Raw genomic sequence first — 16,629 nt, 5'->3', positions numbered from 1 at the left:
AAAACTCCTTTTGACTGGAGTTTTGCCATCCCTAACTTCAAATCATTGTAGTTAAATGGAGTTAAAACTAGCTGAGCTCAGTCAGGTTTTTCTTCTGTCTTCAAGAAGGGTTTTGAATGGGAATCGTGTTGCTTTTGTATTACTGACATTCCTCTTCTGCACATTGAACTAGAAATGATTCCTGTTGTAGAAGTGAATTTGAGATGAGACCCCTATATGAATTTCAAATGAATCTTAGAGTAGCTGTTGCTGTTACAGCTTCAAAAGTGCATCACTGTCTAAACAGCTGTCACTGGCTGCTGAGTTTTAGTTCCACTCATTTCCAGTGATAATGTGTTTTTTCCCATCTTTAGATACGTACATGTTCTGATAGTCACCTGAAAATTAAACAGATTCAAGTCAGGTATGTGAAGTAGTGAGCAGGCAGAGCAGCAGTTTTGTTTGTTTTATAGTAAAATAGCATGTATGCAAAAAACCTTGGGAACAGATAAAAACCTTCTAAGTAAATTTCTTTCTTCCATTCATATGCTGTGTTTTTTCCCCTCTAACTCTCAAAGGCTCTCAGAGGGAAGTATGGTATCAGAGATGAGATGGTCCTGCCGTTTGAACCGGTGAGTTCAGCCACTTGGTGAGTCTGCAGTACATGTGGTGGCTGTGTGCTCCCTGATGAGAAACGTGCCAGGATGGTGCATCTCTTCCAGAACTTTTGTCTGAGTTCTCTTAGCTGGGAAGCTTAGAGTGATATTCTCATGTTTTCTTACAGTTGTTGTATGTGGGCTGTTAGGGGTTGCAGTCGGGATTTTTTTTTATTCTGTGATATAACAAACGTACAAAAGCATTTTTTTGTGGGAATTACTATTTTGGAGAATGCGGTACATCATTATCCTGGTAGCCTATTGCTTACAGTAATAATCTTGCCTTCAAGGCAAGATGGAAAGGACTGAAGTTACTTAACTATTAATGCAAATGATGGTTGGAAAACATAGATGACTGATAGAGCTGTCCCAGTGTTCTGTGTTGGCCTTGCTTCCATAGTGCTGGTACAGTGTGATGCTGGCGTGATACGAGGAGATAAAAGTGGGTTATTGCCTGTGGGAGAGCAGGTGAGGGATCTCATAGGAGGCGTCAGGAATTCTTGACCCAGTCAGGGAGTTGCACCAATCCTTTGTAAATGCCCGTGAAGCTCAGTTAGCGATAGAGGCTGTAAGTGTGCACAGAGTAGCACGATGCAGTAGAAGTTGGCCATTGCCCTGACACCTCCTGCTGTGTCACTAGGGCTGTTCAGTACTGGTTTTTGCCCTGCTGTCATGCAGTGTGTTTAGGTAATGTGTGAAAATTGCCTTTTTTCCTTTTGTCGTCAGTTGTTCAAACTCCGCTGTCAGCTGCAAACCAAGATAAAAATACTCATCTCTTACTGAGCACATCTCTTCTCCTGAAGTGAAATCTGGGAGATGAATTCTTGTGTGGATTTTATTACACTGAGATGATTTGAAATAAATACCTGATGCTGTTCTGTTAATTCTCAGGTGCCCATCATTGAAACCCCAGGTTATGGCAACCTTTGTGCTCCATTCATCTGTGATGAGCTCAAAATCCAGAGCCAGAATGACAGAGAGAAACTTGCGGAGGCCAAGGAGAGAGTGTACCTTAAAGCATTTTATGAAGGAGTAAGTAATAAAGGTGATTCTCTTTAGTTTGATTGGGAGAAAAAGTTCCCAGGGCAAGAATTAGAAATGAAAAGGACAGGAAAGGGGGAGAAGTTTCTTTTTCACCAGTCCATTTTTTGTTTAAAACTTCTGCAGTTGGAAGAGTTGTGTGGAATTGAAGAAGGATGGAGAAGTGTATGACATCAAATTGAGGCTCATAATTTAGTTTTTTTGGAAATGGCCCCATTCTGAGGAACTGATCAATCTTGTTGCAGCTGTTGATTTGGAAACCGGTATAAAAAGATAGCAGATTTTTTTTTCTGTCTGTGCTTACATGGTGGCTTACTGGGACGTATTCCTCAGGTCTGCTTTTGTAAGCTGGCAACAATTTGAATTTCTGCCTAGCCCTGTGTAATTGCTTGTGTGCATGCTGACATGTGTACAGTTTATTTTTAAGGAAAAGATTGTTTATTGAGAAACAAAACCAAAGCAAACCACCTCAACAAATAAACAAAAATCTCCAAAAAGCAAAAGCTTGCTTCCTATGTTTGCTTGTCAGAGATAACAAAGAAGTGGCAATTATTGCTGGGTCTAAAACCCACTGCACCATTAATTTAAATTTAAATTAATGCTGTTAATTTAAAGTGAATAAACTCCTCTGACTCATCTTTTACAGGTAATGTTGGTGGATGGATTTAAAGGACAAAAAGTTCAAGATGTCAAGAAACGTATTCAGAAGATGATGGTGGATAATGTATGTAGTAGTATGCATACCTGTATGGGATGGATAGCTAAAGCAGAGACCTCTTATTCTCTGCTTTATCCACAACCTTATCTAGGAAATATTTTGGTCTGATTATCATATTTGATATACTTGTAAAGATACTGAAGATGTAGTATCTGAACTGTAAGTCATCTTCAAGAAAAAAGTAAAGGCTATTGTTTATATGGAGATACCCCTTCGGGGGTTCCTCAAGCAGAGAAGGAAAAGTAGTAACTGAAAAATGAGCACATCATGTCCAGTGAGATTTTCCTGATGAGAACAGCAAGTGGGGCAGCATCTGTTAGTCTGTATTTGCCTGTTGTTGCAGCATTGTGATCTTCAGATTATAGTACAGCACTTTGTACTATTTTGTGCTGCATCAGAATGGATGGTCTGGGAAGGCAGAATTCCAGTTCTACTTTTCTTTGCTTTCCCTGCCTCATGTTTTTTTGTATTAGCTGTGACATACGTGTGATATGTTTTAGGTTCTGCTATGAACGACTCCTTCCCCCCCAAAAAAACCAACCCACTAAACAGTAATTGGTAGGGAGGTGATTAATGAGTAATTTTTGTTTCTGCCCTCCTTGTCATCATGCATGGAGCTGGTATTCACAAAATTATGTGAACTGACACATCTGAGAGGTATGTAGTCAAATATCTTCATTTTCTGGAAGGAAATGCTGGGGCAGTGCAGTAATGAAGCCATGTAGGAAATGCTGTAAAACAGACTGGAATTAAGATGATACACATTTTAGTGAAACGTGAGGATTTGCAAGACTTCGTAAAGTACTTAGATCTTAGCTCTATTGCCCTTTCAGGTGTGTAACATCTCTTCTTGTAGGATGAAGCCATGATTTATATGGAACCTGAGAAACAAGTGATGTCAAGGTCTGCTGATGAATGTGTTGTGGCCCTTTGTGACCAGTGGTAAGTGAAGTAGAGGTGTAGTTAAAAGTCACTGTCAATTTATATCCCAAGTTATGGTGTTTTTTAACAATAAAATGTTCTGCCCATAGGTATTTAGATTATGGTGAAGTGGACTGGAAGAAACAGGCGTCAGAGTGCTTGAAACAGCTGGAGACGTAAGTTATAAAAGCAGATGTGAAGAGGAGTGATTGTTTGGAGGCACTCAGAGTGCTGGGAGGAGTGTTATTAATAGCTTGTTTCTTCCAGGTTTTGTGAAGAGACTAGGAGAAATTTCGAAGCTACCTTGGGTTGGCTACAGGAACATGCATGCTCCAGGACATACGGCTTGGGTAGGCAAAGGCAAAGCACTCCTTTTCTCTCTTGGTGCTTTGTAAGCCTGGTATTCGTTACATCGTTTGAAAGGCTGAAGTGCTGCCTGGAGTCCAAAATGGTATAGTTAAGTGTAGAGCAGATTTAACCAAATTAAATCTAGATCCAACATCCCTGAGAAGGCATACTGTATCTTGTGAACTCGTGTGGTGTAGAACTTTTTCTTGGGCAGTTACTTTGGAAGGGATTTCAGCAGGAGAAACTGATGACCATTTCTTTAGCATCTCCTTAAATGATGACTGCAAAGGGTGAAAGCAGGTGCTGCGAGCAAGGGGTGGTACTGTCTGATACCTGGCTTCTGCCTCTTCCAGGTACCCGTTTGCCTTGGGATGAGCAGTGGCTGATTGAGTCTCTCTCAGACTCCACAATCTACATGGCCTATTACACAGTAGCTCATCTGTTACAGGGAGGTAACCTGAGAGGTCAGGGAGAATCTCCTCTAGGCATCAGGTAAGGACAATGTACACCATTTTGCCTGTTCAGTTGTGTGCTTCTCTTCTGAGCTGTTCTTGACAAAGACTTGCCGAGCAGGCTGATGCTTTGCTTTTGTTTTAAAAGCATCACTGTCAAAACTTGCTGATAGCTATGTTAAAGCAGTGGTGTAGAAGGAAAAATGAGGGAAAGAGAATGTAGTGCTGTCTCCAGAGAGAAGGGGAGGAATGTCCTTGAAAGCAGAACTGCACATGAAGTAAATCACCTTTTTTTAGTACTTGTCTGACTTGCCTTGAAATGGTCCTCCCCAGGTGTTTGAGTGATTTATTTCAGTGGCTGCTGAAGTGTCTCAGTTCTTGCTGAGAGACTGCTGTACAGCTCTGAAGAATGTTATGGTTCAGTGTGCATAGAGCACAACATCAACACTCCAGTTTTGTTACTGCATTAAAAGTTGGTAACTCTTACAGGCATTGAGCCTTCTATCCATAGCCCTTATGTGGAAACATTCAAAGTTAAGAGGGACAGAGCATTTGTTCTGAAATAGCTCTCAGAACTGCTCTGACCTTTTAGATGGGATGACTGAACTTCCAGTGATGGATATCAGAGAGATGACGCGTAGTGGGCTGGAATTTAAAACAAACAAAAACCACAAAAAACCCAACTCCATGACATTCTTGTCTCGAATCGTATGCTCTAACTTTGCCTATTTGGTGAGCTGTTTTCTGGAGTAGTTCACACACTGTGGAATTGCAACATGCCTTTTTTGATGCTATAACTAATCTGAGAAGCATTTCCAAAGTAATGTGCGTACAAACAGAAGTAATTCTGAAAGGTTTTCATTTGGGTTTGAACCTTTCTAATTACAGAGAGCTTACCAACATGCTAGCCATGCCTAGATGCAAACTTTGATGTGATCATTCTTAGCACTGAGTTACAGATTTAACATGGTTAAGTACATAAAATTACAGTGTGCTATTGCATGAGTGGATAACATCTTTCTTCTTACTATTAACAAATGCCTTTTTGCTGAGACTCTGTGGGGTAGGGTAGGTAAGGGCCTTATGGCACGGTAGTTGCCATTCAGATAAGCAACCTTAGCACCAAACGTAGAAGTGAGGACACAGCACACACTAGTAATTTAAAGCATAGAACAATAAATACCAGAGACAAAGCAGTGGAGTGGTGCACAGAAGAGTGTTTTAGGCTGGTGCTGTTGTCTGTCATTTGAACTACTTGTTTAATATGTACAGGAAGTGTTTGGATCTAGAATGTGTTCCTTTTTGCATAATACAGGGCAAAGCACCTTGGGAGATGTTAAAAGATGGTAAATTTAAGCTTGAAATTATTCGGTTTGAGATATGTGTCAAGTATTGTCTGGTGGACTCCCCTGAAATCGTAAGAAGCCAGAAATAAAACTGTGTAGAATGAAAAATTTCTAGTGCAGGCTCAGCAGTATTTTCATTCAAACTTGCAGAGCGAATCAAATGAGCAAAGAAGTTTGGGATTACATCTTCTTCAAGGAAGCTCCATTTCCTAAAACAGAGATTCCAAAAGAAAAGTTGGACAAGCTAAAGGAAGAGTTTGAGTTTTGGTATCCTGTGGATCTCAGAGTATCTGGCAAAGATCTTGTTCCAAATCACCTGTCATACTACCTCTATAACCATGTGGCAATGTGGTCGGATCAGAGGTAGGCTTGGAAATGAAGCAAAGCAGGTGTGCAGGAGGTAAAGCTGCAGACCCTGCACTGCATGGTGTTATGATGTGCAATACTGATAACAAAAATCATAGAACCATGGCAGACTCTTAGCGAGGTGTAGTTCCTGTGCTTATATTTCCTTGAATGTCTATTTAAAAGTTGTACAAAATTCTGCAAAGGAAAAGCAATTTCCTGATTGTTAAATATTAAATCTGCTTCCTCCACTGAGCAACAGATTTGCCCAACAGAAAACAGAACAGCTCTCCCCAGTGCTGCTGGGTAGTGCTAATGACCGACTTTTAAATTACATATATCTGAATAGAGGAAGGTGGGGTAAATGAAGTAAGTATGGATGCAGGGCTCCCTGCTTTGTATTTCAGCAATGGTAAGCCCTGCCCCTTGTATTGTAGTTCTCCACGTTTTCAAAGTCATTCCTTGATTTCTTAATTTTTAAGACACTCCCAGATACTTTCTTGAAGATTCTACTTAAGGTGTTCATCCCAAACTGGAAAAAAACCCAGTCATTTTTTTGAAAGAGAATGTCTTTACTTTGTTATATGCTTTGTATCTTCAAACAGAGAAAAATGGCCAGTAGCTGTTAGAGCAAATGGACACCTCCTTCTCAATTCTGAAAAGGTATGGTGAGGTTTTGTGTGTCAACTACTTGTGGATGTTCAAGTAGGCCTTTACCAGGCTCAAAAAAATCCGTATAAGATAAAAGGAGGAAAGTGAAAATTCTAGTTCCTTCACTCTCCTTCCAGGTTTTCATTCACTGGAGGACAGAAATTGCTGTTCCTCCGTTGCTGCTTAATGTTCTTCTGTTTGCTCGTGTACCACTTGATTGGTTTAGTGAAGATTTCATTGAATTTGTTATGTTTTAGGATAATGAAAATGTAGTAAAACAAACAAACAAACAAAAAATCATTCTGCCTCTTAGCTTTGGAGCCTGGAGTCAGTATAAGAAGAGGAAATTTTGTGTGGGTAACTTGCTAATGCATATGAGTTCTGAAACTGAATTAGAATGTAGAAGTGCCTGAGCCTAGGAATTTGGCCTTGGAGATTGTCTGATGTGAAACCAAGAAAGCCACCATGATCCTTCTTGAAAAACTGATGCAGGATAAGATGAAAATGCTGATTTTGAAGAAGTATTTAATTTTCAGGGATTGGATACGAGTAATTTCTGGAACTGAGTTTTGGTGCCAGTTGTTCCATTTTCCAAAACCTGAGAAGTTCTGGGGTGGAACCGAAATGATCCAGAAAGCAGCTGCAATTTCCATGAGTTTATAGTGTTTGGCTACCTTAGTAATTACACAGCTTGCCCAAGTCACAAGCTGAGTTCAGTGTTCTGGAGTGGATCTGTACTTGTGAAGGTCAGTCTGTTTTTGCAGTGTGACCTCGCTCAGACTTACCAAAGTTCCTTTGCTCTATAATTCATGAGAAAATACTTTCCTAGTGTTTTCACCAGACTCTCTCTCTGTCGTCTTATCTGTCCAGCAGTGGAGTGGGTATATGAGAAAACAAAGGTTCTTCTATTTCTTTCAGATGTCTAAATCTACAGGCAACTTCCTTACCCTAACTCAAGCTGTGGACAAGTTTTCTGCAGATGGTAAGTGTGTTCTGATCTGTCTCTGTTATTTCAGTGATGCCAAAATTATGAGAACTCATGTTTTGCTCTCAGAGGAGCAGTGGGTATATTGGAGTATTGCACTGCAATAAACCTACCAGCTGGTTTTGTTTGAAAAGCTGAGCTGTGTTTAGAAAACTGGGATGTGCATTAATGGAACACCTGTTTAAATCAAGACCTTCTCCCAGGTTGAGGTCTTCTGGAAGGTGCTTATTTCACACATTCCTGCCGGAGATGAAAATTCCAGACAAATGCTGCTGATGCACACTGTGTATTCCTGCATGCATTCCTCCTTGCATCCTCCTGGTGGCTCTTTGTTTTTTTCTGTTCCAACTTTGACGATGTCAGGCTCTTGGTTCTTGCTGTCTGCCTGATTTGCTTCCTAAGGAAAGCAGTGCTCATCTCCTTGGGTAAAGCGCATCCTTTGCGACGTCTCTACTTGGCCAGGCAATTTGTAACTTAATTCCACATTTACATTAACGTAGAATTGAAAGTTAGTTGTCACTGACTTTGAGTCCCTTGCCTCCTGCACCCACATCTACCAGCTAATTGCAAACCAGCCCTGTTAGCTGATGTGATTTCCCTCAGGAATGCGTTTAGCCTTGGCTGATGCTGGGGACACTGTTGAAGATGCCAACTTTGTGGAAGCCATGGCTGATGCTGGGATTCTTCGTCTCTACACATGGGTGGAGTGGGTAAAAGAGATGATTGCAAACAGAGACAGTTTAAGAAGTGGTCCTGCCAGCACCTTCAATGACAGAGTCTTTGCCAGGTACTGTGTAATAATACAGCGTGGTACGAGCTGGTTTTCTGTTTTATTTCTTTTCCTGCGAGGATTGTCTTTGTAGTAGTCTTACAAAATTCATTAACTTACATTAAAAAACATTTTTAAAACTCACTTTCAGAAGAGCTGATGTGACTGTTTCGTACTGGTGGCATTTGTTGCATAGTTCTACACAGTATTCCTGTTAAGTGGAGCGGGCTGTGCAATACTGGTGTTTTCACTTTCCTCCCTAGTGAAATTAATGCAGGCATAAAGAAGACAGACCAGAATTATGAGAAGATGTTATTTAAGGAGGCTCTGAAGACTGGCTTCTTTGAATTTCAGGTAAGAGCTCTCATTATAGAAAAATAAAGCTTGACATTTATTGCTTTGTGTGGGTTTCTTTTGATCCTGATGTCTGTGATCCTTAACGAGACAGCTGAATTGGAACCTGAGTTATATCAAGAAACGACCAATTAGATAGGCTTAATCTGAAACTATAAAGGTCTGTCTGTGGGATTTTGCAGAGCCCGGAGGAGGACACCTGTGGTGGTGCAAGTAGGCACTGTTGAGAAGCGTTTCCTGTCTCTAGGTCCTTTTCAATAGAGCTGCTTTTAAGTAATCCAGATAACAACAGAATTTTCTGGAAATAGTGCTTTTTGACACACTCCATAAACCACATCAGAGTGTCTGCAGAAGCATTCCACTTCACTTAACGAGTTACAGACGCTCCTTTCTGTGGTTTCTTTGTGTTTGGGAGTGGGGTTAAATAAGCTGAGTTGTATGCATGATGATAGATCGTATTCATAGCTCCTCTTTGTACTTTTTCGTATCCGTGAGGGTATTTTGGGGTCTTTTATATCTGTTCTAATTAACACTAAGGTACTTGTTGTGAAGTGAAGTTGTCAGCTGACATATTCACAGACAGATACTTGAGAAAAACGCACTACTTCCAATAATCTGTTGTTGAGTTCTAAGCTTCTTACGTTCTAAAGGCATCTTGGAGCAAACAGCTGGGTGATCTCCCTTTCGAGTGCTGCTCCGTGGCAGTTACTGTGTCAGTGGTGGTGATGTTGACTTTCTTCCAGGCAGCAAAAGACAAATACCGTGAGCTGGCGATAGAAGGGATGCACAGAGAGCTGGTGTTCCGCTTCATTGAAGTTCAGACTCTGCTCTTGGCTCCTATCTGTCCCCACCTGTGTGAGCACGTCTGGTCACTGCTGGGAAAGGTACTAATGGATGTTTGTTTTGTCATTTGATTCCGATCTAAGGTTTAATTGATTTTTAGGCTGGTGTCAGACTTGTAGATTTCATTTGTTTGCAAGTAGGGGATACATCTGTCCTGCAGTGTTAATGTATGGATTGCCATGGTAGGACTTTGTGTGTGACGGCAGGTATGTCGAGTTAACCTGTATCTCTGGTTACTGTGATGATACAGGTAACTTTAATGCAAGTCGCTTTGACTAACTTCATATAAAGAGGTGATCTGAAATTAATCTGATAACAAAATATTCCTGCATCTGTGTGTGGAACAGCTTCTTTTGTGCTATCAGGTAAATTGGGGAAACGAATCAAGTGAAGTTATGCATCTGTGTGGCAGGTGTGCTTGTGTATTAACACAAGTAAATGCACGTTGCTCTGTTGTTACTCCTTTACAACTGAGTAATGGATGAGTGCTCACTGAGGTTCTGCCTGAACTTCTGTTTCCAGCTGAGCTGTAATGGATTGAAGGACCACCAGATACATGCACTGAGATAAAAATGCATTGTAACATCTTGCTTTCTTGACAGCCCGATTCCATCATGAAAGCCTCCTGGCCAGAAGCTGGCCCTGTGGACGAGATCTTAATTGGCTCTTCTCAGTACCTCATGGAAGCAGCTCATGACCTCCGACTCCGTCTCAAGGGCTACATGGCACCTGTGAAAGGAAAGGTGATGTGTAACGGGTCATCTAGTGTGCGCAGCTGGAATTCAGCACTGCCTCCTCCCTCCTGACGTTATGGACCTTTTCCTTCCTTTCCTCAGAAGGGTGCTAAAGAACCTCCCCAGAAGCCTTCTCACTGCACCATCTACGTGGCCAAGAGCTACCCTCCATGGCAGCACACCGCGCTGTCGGCTCTGCGCCAGCACTACCAGGCAGGTGTTCTTCCGTGGTTTTTTGGGCTGCTCCTCTGCTTTATCTGTAAGGGAGCTTGTAAGTTGTAACTTGTTACCAAATTACTTACATGTAAAGTGAGGTGGTTTTAATTTCTTCTACAAAGTCCAGAGCGTTTTAATGCTTGATGAGAACGTTCCCAGGTGTGTCATTAATTCAACAGTATGGCCTTATTGCTTCTGGCTGAGTAAAATGGGCCCGTGTTCTCTTACATTTGAAAGGCTATCCACCTGTAAATGAGTTCTTTCCCAGCATTGTTTCTGAGGAAATCTTGCTGACCGAGAGATTAATGTTGCCTTGCTGCATAAGTGGGCTTAGAGGTGTTTTCTGCTCCTTAAGTAGGCATATACTGTTCAGTGAGGAGATTGCAAGAAATATGTTGAAATGCAGTACGTATGTCCTAAGTGCAAGAAATTCACTTCTCTGGAAGTGGAGAAATCTGCTTCTGACACGAGGCTGCGGGGTGGCTTTTGCCTTGCTGGTGAGCTGTCATCCTCAGCGTTGTAGCTGATACCTTTTGAGTCAGGACTCTTACAACTTGCAGTATTGAATTAAGTCAATATTCCTAGTGTGAAAGTTGTCTGTAGAGTATTAAACATTGGGAATTCTATAGCATTTCTTGCATCAGCATTAAATCCTGCTGTTCGGTCTGGTACGCTGAATGGGAGTAATGGCAAATACCTGAGTTGTGAATGTAAAATCAAAGCAGTTGAGGAAACTAGTGCTTAAATATCTGCTCGAGGGTGGACTTAAGTATGCATTTAAGATGCATTTTACTTGATAATTTAGGTACACTAATATGTTGTTGCAGACAAGATTAAAGAATGGCAGTAGATATCCATGGGTTTTGGTGAATTTTACATTTTAAATGTTTGTAAAGGGATAGGAAAATGATTGTGTGGAATTGATGCTGATAACAGTCCTTGATGGCATTTTGGTAAAGCATCGAGGATGTATGCTAATAATGGGAACGTGTTGTGGTTTGTTTTTTTCTTTCTGATCCTACTACTTAATGGATATCCATCAATATTTAGGTCTCCGGAGGTCAACTGCCAGACAATAAGGTTATTGCCAGTGAGCTTAATGCCTTGCCAGAGCTGAAGAAGTACATGAAGAAGGTCATGCCTTTTGTTGCCATGATTAAGGTAAGTGTCAGAGTGACTGCTCTCATGCAGAAGAAGGCTGATGTTATCCCGACCTTGCACCAAGTATTGCCAGCAAGTTGAGGGACTCGATTCCTCGCTCTGTTCTGCACTGGTGAGGCTGCACCTGCAATACTGCGCCTGGTTTTGGGCCTCACAGTACAAGGGAGACAAAGAGCTACTGGAGAGTTGCCAAAAATGAGCCTTCAGAGGAAAAAGAGCACAAAGCAGCTGCTATAAAGTTTCTGCATAAGAGAAATTTGTAAAAAGAGGTGGTATTTTATTAGATCAGGTCGTGTATTTGCAACATATGAGCCAAACTTTCAGTCATACAGCAGAGCAGGTCTGAAATGTAGCAGTTCTTTTTGTCTTTAGCCTGGCAGTTAATGAGTCCCTTACATGCAGGGAGTGGTTTGGCATGCTGAGACTTAGCCAACACTTCATCCGTGTGCTTTGAAGGAAGAGCAGTAAGCAACTGCATATAAATACATAGAAGAAACACGTGAGCTTAGATTCCCTAGACCAGTATGTTCTCTGAAACAGATTCAGCAGTTCCAGGGTATAAGAAGCATTTCTGCTTGTGCTTCCTATTTGTCAGAAGATAAGGCTTTGTGACTTACGAAGGGAAGTAATTCACTGTTAGTGCAGGGAATCTTGCACATCACACTGATGAGGGAACCGTGGCATGCTGAGTGTGATGAAGCAGAGCTTCAGAGGAGACAGCTGACTGAGCGTGTGGAAGCAAGAGGCTAATTAAATTCCAAAGAGGAAGTTCTGTTTTACTTCAATAAAAAGTGGTGGTTATATTGCTTTTAATACTTTGGCTATTGTTGCTGTTGCTGTTGGTTTTCTATACTAATTAATTTACCTTTATGTTAACATATAAAGTGGTTGTTATTTCCCTGCAGAGAACTGTTTTATGACTGTTGTGAACGTATTCAGCTGTTGTATGCTTGTTGTTTATTCTAAACTAGGTCATAAGACTGAATTTCATGCTGTGAAACAGCAGTGAAGTGCTGACTTACTGGGAGAATTCTCAACTCGCACATTAAATGGAGATTACAAGTGACAGAATATAAAACACCTTTTGAGTTCTGTATTAAAGATGTGTTATAATTGCTCTTACTCCTCCCATCAGTGTCACCAGCTCCCTGTAGAAGATACCCTGTTACAGGAGAATTATTGCTTCTGTGCCAGCATATTGTGCCAGCAGAGAGCTCGCATATTTTAAAGCCTGTTCTTTTCATGACTAATGTAGATAGATTGCAATTTTGAAGCATCATCTTGCAGTATTAGATGGTATTAATCCATTTTTTCTTCTGGCAGGAAAACCTGGAGAAGAATGGTTCACGTGTTCTTGATCTAGAGCTGGAATTTGATGAACGGGCAGTGCTCATGGAGAATATTGTCTATCTGACAAATTCCCTGGAGGTCAGTATGTATTGATGGACTTGTTACTTGGTTCTTACTGGGATAGCTGGAGGATCAGCCTCTTCGGTGCCACTTCTGAAGGGATGCTTTTCTCTGACCTGTTACCTTATGTTTTTCAACTGAAGGAATTAGGACATGTATCATGGTAAGGATGGTCGCAGTCCTTAGCCTGAACTCCTCAGGCTCTGGCAGTGGCCATGTGAGCTGTAGCAGATTACTTCACTCTCTTCAAAAGCTGAATCTGGGCAGGGCTTGTAGAACTGTTATGAAGTAAAATGGCAGTCTAGAGGAAGTTATGCCTGCTTAGTATGATCATCAGAATACTTAATGAGGGGGTAGCTTGGGCAGGTTTATGAGAAACAGCTTGTTTCGAGAGTTAGAAATTTCAAAAATACCACAGAATTTCATTGTTTTCAGTCGTGCAATGTGAAATAAAAGTGGGTCCATTGGATTTGTCCTGTATCAGAGCAAAGTCTGGAGCAAACAGTGCCTGTTTTAAAAGTATCTGTAAGTTTGCCATCTGATAAACTGCGGAAGGAAGGAGATGTCCTGCTGCACAGTGGGGCTTTCATGCAGGAAAGTGTCAAGATACATAAGAACCGAACTGCTTTATCACACAAAGTTCAGCAGGAGTTGTCAGGTTCAGAACCTTGGCACAATTACTCTGATTCTGGGTGAGCTGGGGGCTGGCTGGCTATCGGCTCTGCTATGAAAGACTTGGGGTTTACTGTGGGGTTGTCAGGTTCAATGTGAGTGTGCTGTTACTGCAAATGAGCCCTGCTGTTTGTTGACCTAGATTAGGAGGAGTTACCTGCACAGGATGTGATTTGGCAAGCCAAGGGAAGCCATCCCTCCCAGCTCTGCTGATCTCAGGCTTGGAGGGCGTGTGTCAGTGTTCTGTTCTGCCCTCCTCATTGTTCCCCACACCTTACCCCCAGCGTTAGAAAGGATGATGAGGAACTGCAGCTTGTTGAGCAGAGGACATCAGGAGTGTTGGTGTGAACTTTATGAAGTGCACGGAGGTCTGGTAACTCCTCTTGTTCTCTCTGATGTGAACAAACTCCTCTTGATTCCCTCCCCTCTCCCTGCCCACCTTTCCTGCAGCTGGATCACATTGAAGTGAAGTTTGCTTCTGAAGCAGAAGATAAAATAAAAGAAGAGTGCTGTCCTGGAAAACCGTTCTCTGTATTCAGAACTGAGGTAACCAACAGCAACAAAAAATCAGATGTTTAGATATGGGAGGTCTGAAAAGTGGAGTACAGACCAACCCACAGATGTGCCGTTTGAAAGTTTATCTGGAGATGTAAATAGGAATTTTTGCCCTTAACACCCTTCAAAACAGGAAATACTTACTGAAGCAATTGCTATTTGTTTTCTATGTAGACAGCTGTAAATGTGACAATTATATCTTGGCCTTCAGGTGCTTCAGATCAAGTCTTTCAATTGTGCTGGCTGGAAGGCTGTTAAATGAGTGACTTGAGCTCAGTGTGTATGCCTTCTTCAGTCACGTGCCTTGCCTACCACCCTCCAGATAAAGTAGACTGTGTTCCAGCTAAAACATGAGCCAAAAAATAGAACTGAGAGCTCTTGATTCTGCTGATCTGAATTTCACTTCTCTGCTGTTATTTAGAGCTTCTGGTGGTGCTATGCTTGCTGGAAGGCATCACAAGCTCCCATGTGAAACTTTGTTTGCTGAATTCTATGGTGCTTTAATGTTCTCAGTGCTCTCCTGTTAGTTTACAGTGGGCTAATAAATGGCATTCAGTTACATAAAAGTCAAATACTTAAAGTATCCTTTCAGCTCTGATGTGGAATTCTGAGAGCGCTGGTCAGTAATGCATGAGATCTGTGAAACTCTACAACAGTAGTAACAAATGAAAAGTATCAGAGCTAGAAATATTCACAACAGTAAAAATTTCATGGATTTTTTTTCCTTAAACATGTCCTAAAAAGTCACATACCCTGCAGCTTACATTCTAAAGATTTGTGTAGTTGTTTCTGTTCTGCCACTGGCATTCTGTGCTGTGCAGTGAAGGTGATCTGTCTGGAACACTTGGTGATGGTTGGTTTGGGTTAAGTGCATATTTCCTCTGAGCCTTGAATCACAAACGTGGATCCCCCTCTAATTGTTTATTAACTTTCTTACAGCCCAGTGTGTCTGTGTTTTTGGTGAACCCTCAACCATCAAATGGCCACTTCTCTACAAAAATCGAGATTAGGCAAGGAGATAATAGAGAGACTGTGATCAGGCGCTTAATGAAGATGGACAGAGGCATCAAAGGTAAATACTGGAGCTGACCTACATGTGGGCACAGCTGCTGTGCCAGTGCCACAGTATGGGTACAGTACAGGGGCAGCCATGGCTCAGAAAGGTCTCCTCACAGAGGGAAATAGCTTTCCTAAGGAAACTGCAGCTGTGCTTCTGTTGAGGAGTGCAGAAAGTAGGAATGGAACAAGTCTGAATCACCGTAGAGCTGAATGTTAGTGGAAAACTGGGCTGAATCCAAAAGCTTCTGACAACAGAGGAATCTTTTCCTTGCTTTTCTGTAACTCGTGCTTATATTAATGTTCATCTGTCAAACAAGGTAACCACTGATGGATGGTGGTGCACACGGGGAGCAGTACGTGATAACTTGTGTAGCAAAATGTGTGCAGAGGAAAATGTCCTGTACACATAGTAGGTGTATATGTACACCTAACGCCCTGCTGCAAGGTGAATATTTTGAGATGATTGGGAAGAAGTGACTCTTTCCAGCTCTGCATCTCTTCCAGAAGGTGTCACTGTTCTGTCGGTGCACAGGAGAGAAGGGCAGTGCTTGGAGGAAGGAATTACTGAAGGATCCTGTTGTTGTGTTGTGTTTTGTTTTGTTTTTTTCTGGTCTGCTCAGCAATCTTCTGTTGGCGTGAATTTAAAAAGGAATTGTATTTCACAAAAACTCTCCCCTGCTCCTTTCCCCCAATCTCTGAAATTATTCCTCAAAACAAAGGCACTGCTAAGTCACAGCTGACACGAGAACAAAAAGGCAGATGTGCTTGGAAAGTGGCCTTGAGACTTGGAGATAAAACAGACAGATGCTGTCTCTGCTACAGTTTGCTCTGTGACCACTGAATGGCATCTTTTAATGGGTTTAAATCTTTGAGAACGTATTTCCTTGGAAGATCTCTAGCAGTACCGCGTTCGGTGCTGCTGTGATGAACTCGGTATCATGGTCTGTGTGTAGATGTGTCCTCATTAGCTGGTGGTTGTATTGCAGATCTCTCTAAAGTGAAGCTGATGAGGTTTGATGATCCAATTCTTGGGCCTCGCCGTGTTCCGGTCCTCGGCAAAGAGGAAGCAGAGAAAACTGCTATTCCAGAGCAGGCAGTTTTCCACGTCGACCTGGCGGAGAAACGCGTGTGCGTCACAGAGAGCGGCCTGATGAGGGACATTGGTGACACCATTGTGTATCTGGTTCATTGAACTGCCTGTGTGCAGCTTCATCCCTGCCTGAGAGAGCTTGTGGAGTGGCTTTGAAAGTATTTGTGACAAAGATGTGAATTTGTTCTTCACAAAAGAAAAAAGCCCACACAAAAAAATGCCTTTCTTGCATGCGAATTTATCTCTAACCTTTAAAATGTGGATATAATGAAATTATTTTCCTTTGGCCCTTTGGGTTTTTTGGAAATAAACAATTTTCCCAAA

General features: G+C 41.8%; 1 protein-coding gene across 4 annotated transcripts in view; it reads left to right on the top strand.

Moving 5' to 3' along the window:
• LARS1 (leucyl-tRNA synthetase 1) overlaps nt 1–16,629 on the top strand; it is a 24,272-nt gene extending 7,643 nt beyond the window's left edge. For all 4 annotated transcript variants that reach the window (XM_085237073.1, XM_085237075.1, XM_085237074.1 and 1 more), the window contains exons 13-32: nt 558–611; nt 1,527–1,667; nt 2,323–2,400; nt 3,251–3,336; nt 3,426–3,491; nt 3,583–3,665; nt 4,017–4,155; nt 5,612–5,824; nt 6,412–6,469; nt 7,376–7,439; nt 8,046–8,229; nt 8,475–8,565; nt 9,309–9,449; nt 10,011–10,151; nt 10,245–10,355; nt 11,409–11,519; nt 12,843–12,947; nt 14,052–14,147; nt 15,096–15,228; nt 16,202–16,629. In XM_085237073.1, coding sequence (XP_085093199.1) covers nt 558–611; nt 1,527–1,667; nt 2,323–2,400; nt 3,251–3,336; nt 3,426–3,491; nt 3,583–3,665; nt 4,017–4,155; nt 5,612–5,824; nt 6,412–6,469; nt 7,376–7,439; nt 8,046–8,229; nt 8,475–8,565; nt 9,309–9,449; nt 10,011–10,151; nt 10,245–10,355; nt 11,409–11,519; nt 12,843–12,947; nt 14,052–14,147; nt 15,096–15,228; nt 16,202–16,407 — 2,301 coding nt within the window. In that variant the 3' untranslated portion in view covers nt 16,408–16,629. The remainder of the gene's footprint in view (nt 1–557; nt 612–1,526; nt 1,668–2,322; nt 2,401–3,250; nt 3,337–3,425; nt 3,492–3,582; nt 3,666–4,016; nt 4,156–5,611; nt 5,825–6,411; nt 6,470–7,375; nt 7,440–8,045; nt 8,230–8,474; nt 8,566–9,308; nt 9,450–10,010; nt 10,152–10,244; nt 10,356–11,408; nt 11,520–12,842; nt 12,948–14,051; nt 14,148–15,095; nt 15,229–16,201) is intronic.

This window comes from Meleagris gallopavo, chromosome 15, assembly GCF_905368555.1.
Source record: "Meleagris gallopavo chromosome 15, MGAL_WU_HG_1.1, whole genome shotgun sequence".
Taxonomy (NCBI): domain Eukaryota; kingdom Metazoa; phylum Chordata; class Aves; order Galliformes; family Phasianidae; genus Meleagris; species Meleagris gallopavo.
The sequence above is the reverse complement of the archived record's forward strand: the minus strand, read 5'-3'. Positions and strand labels throughout refer to the sequence as shown.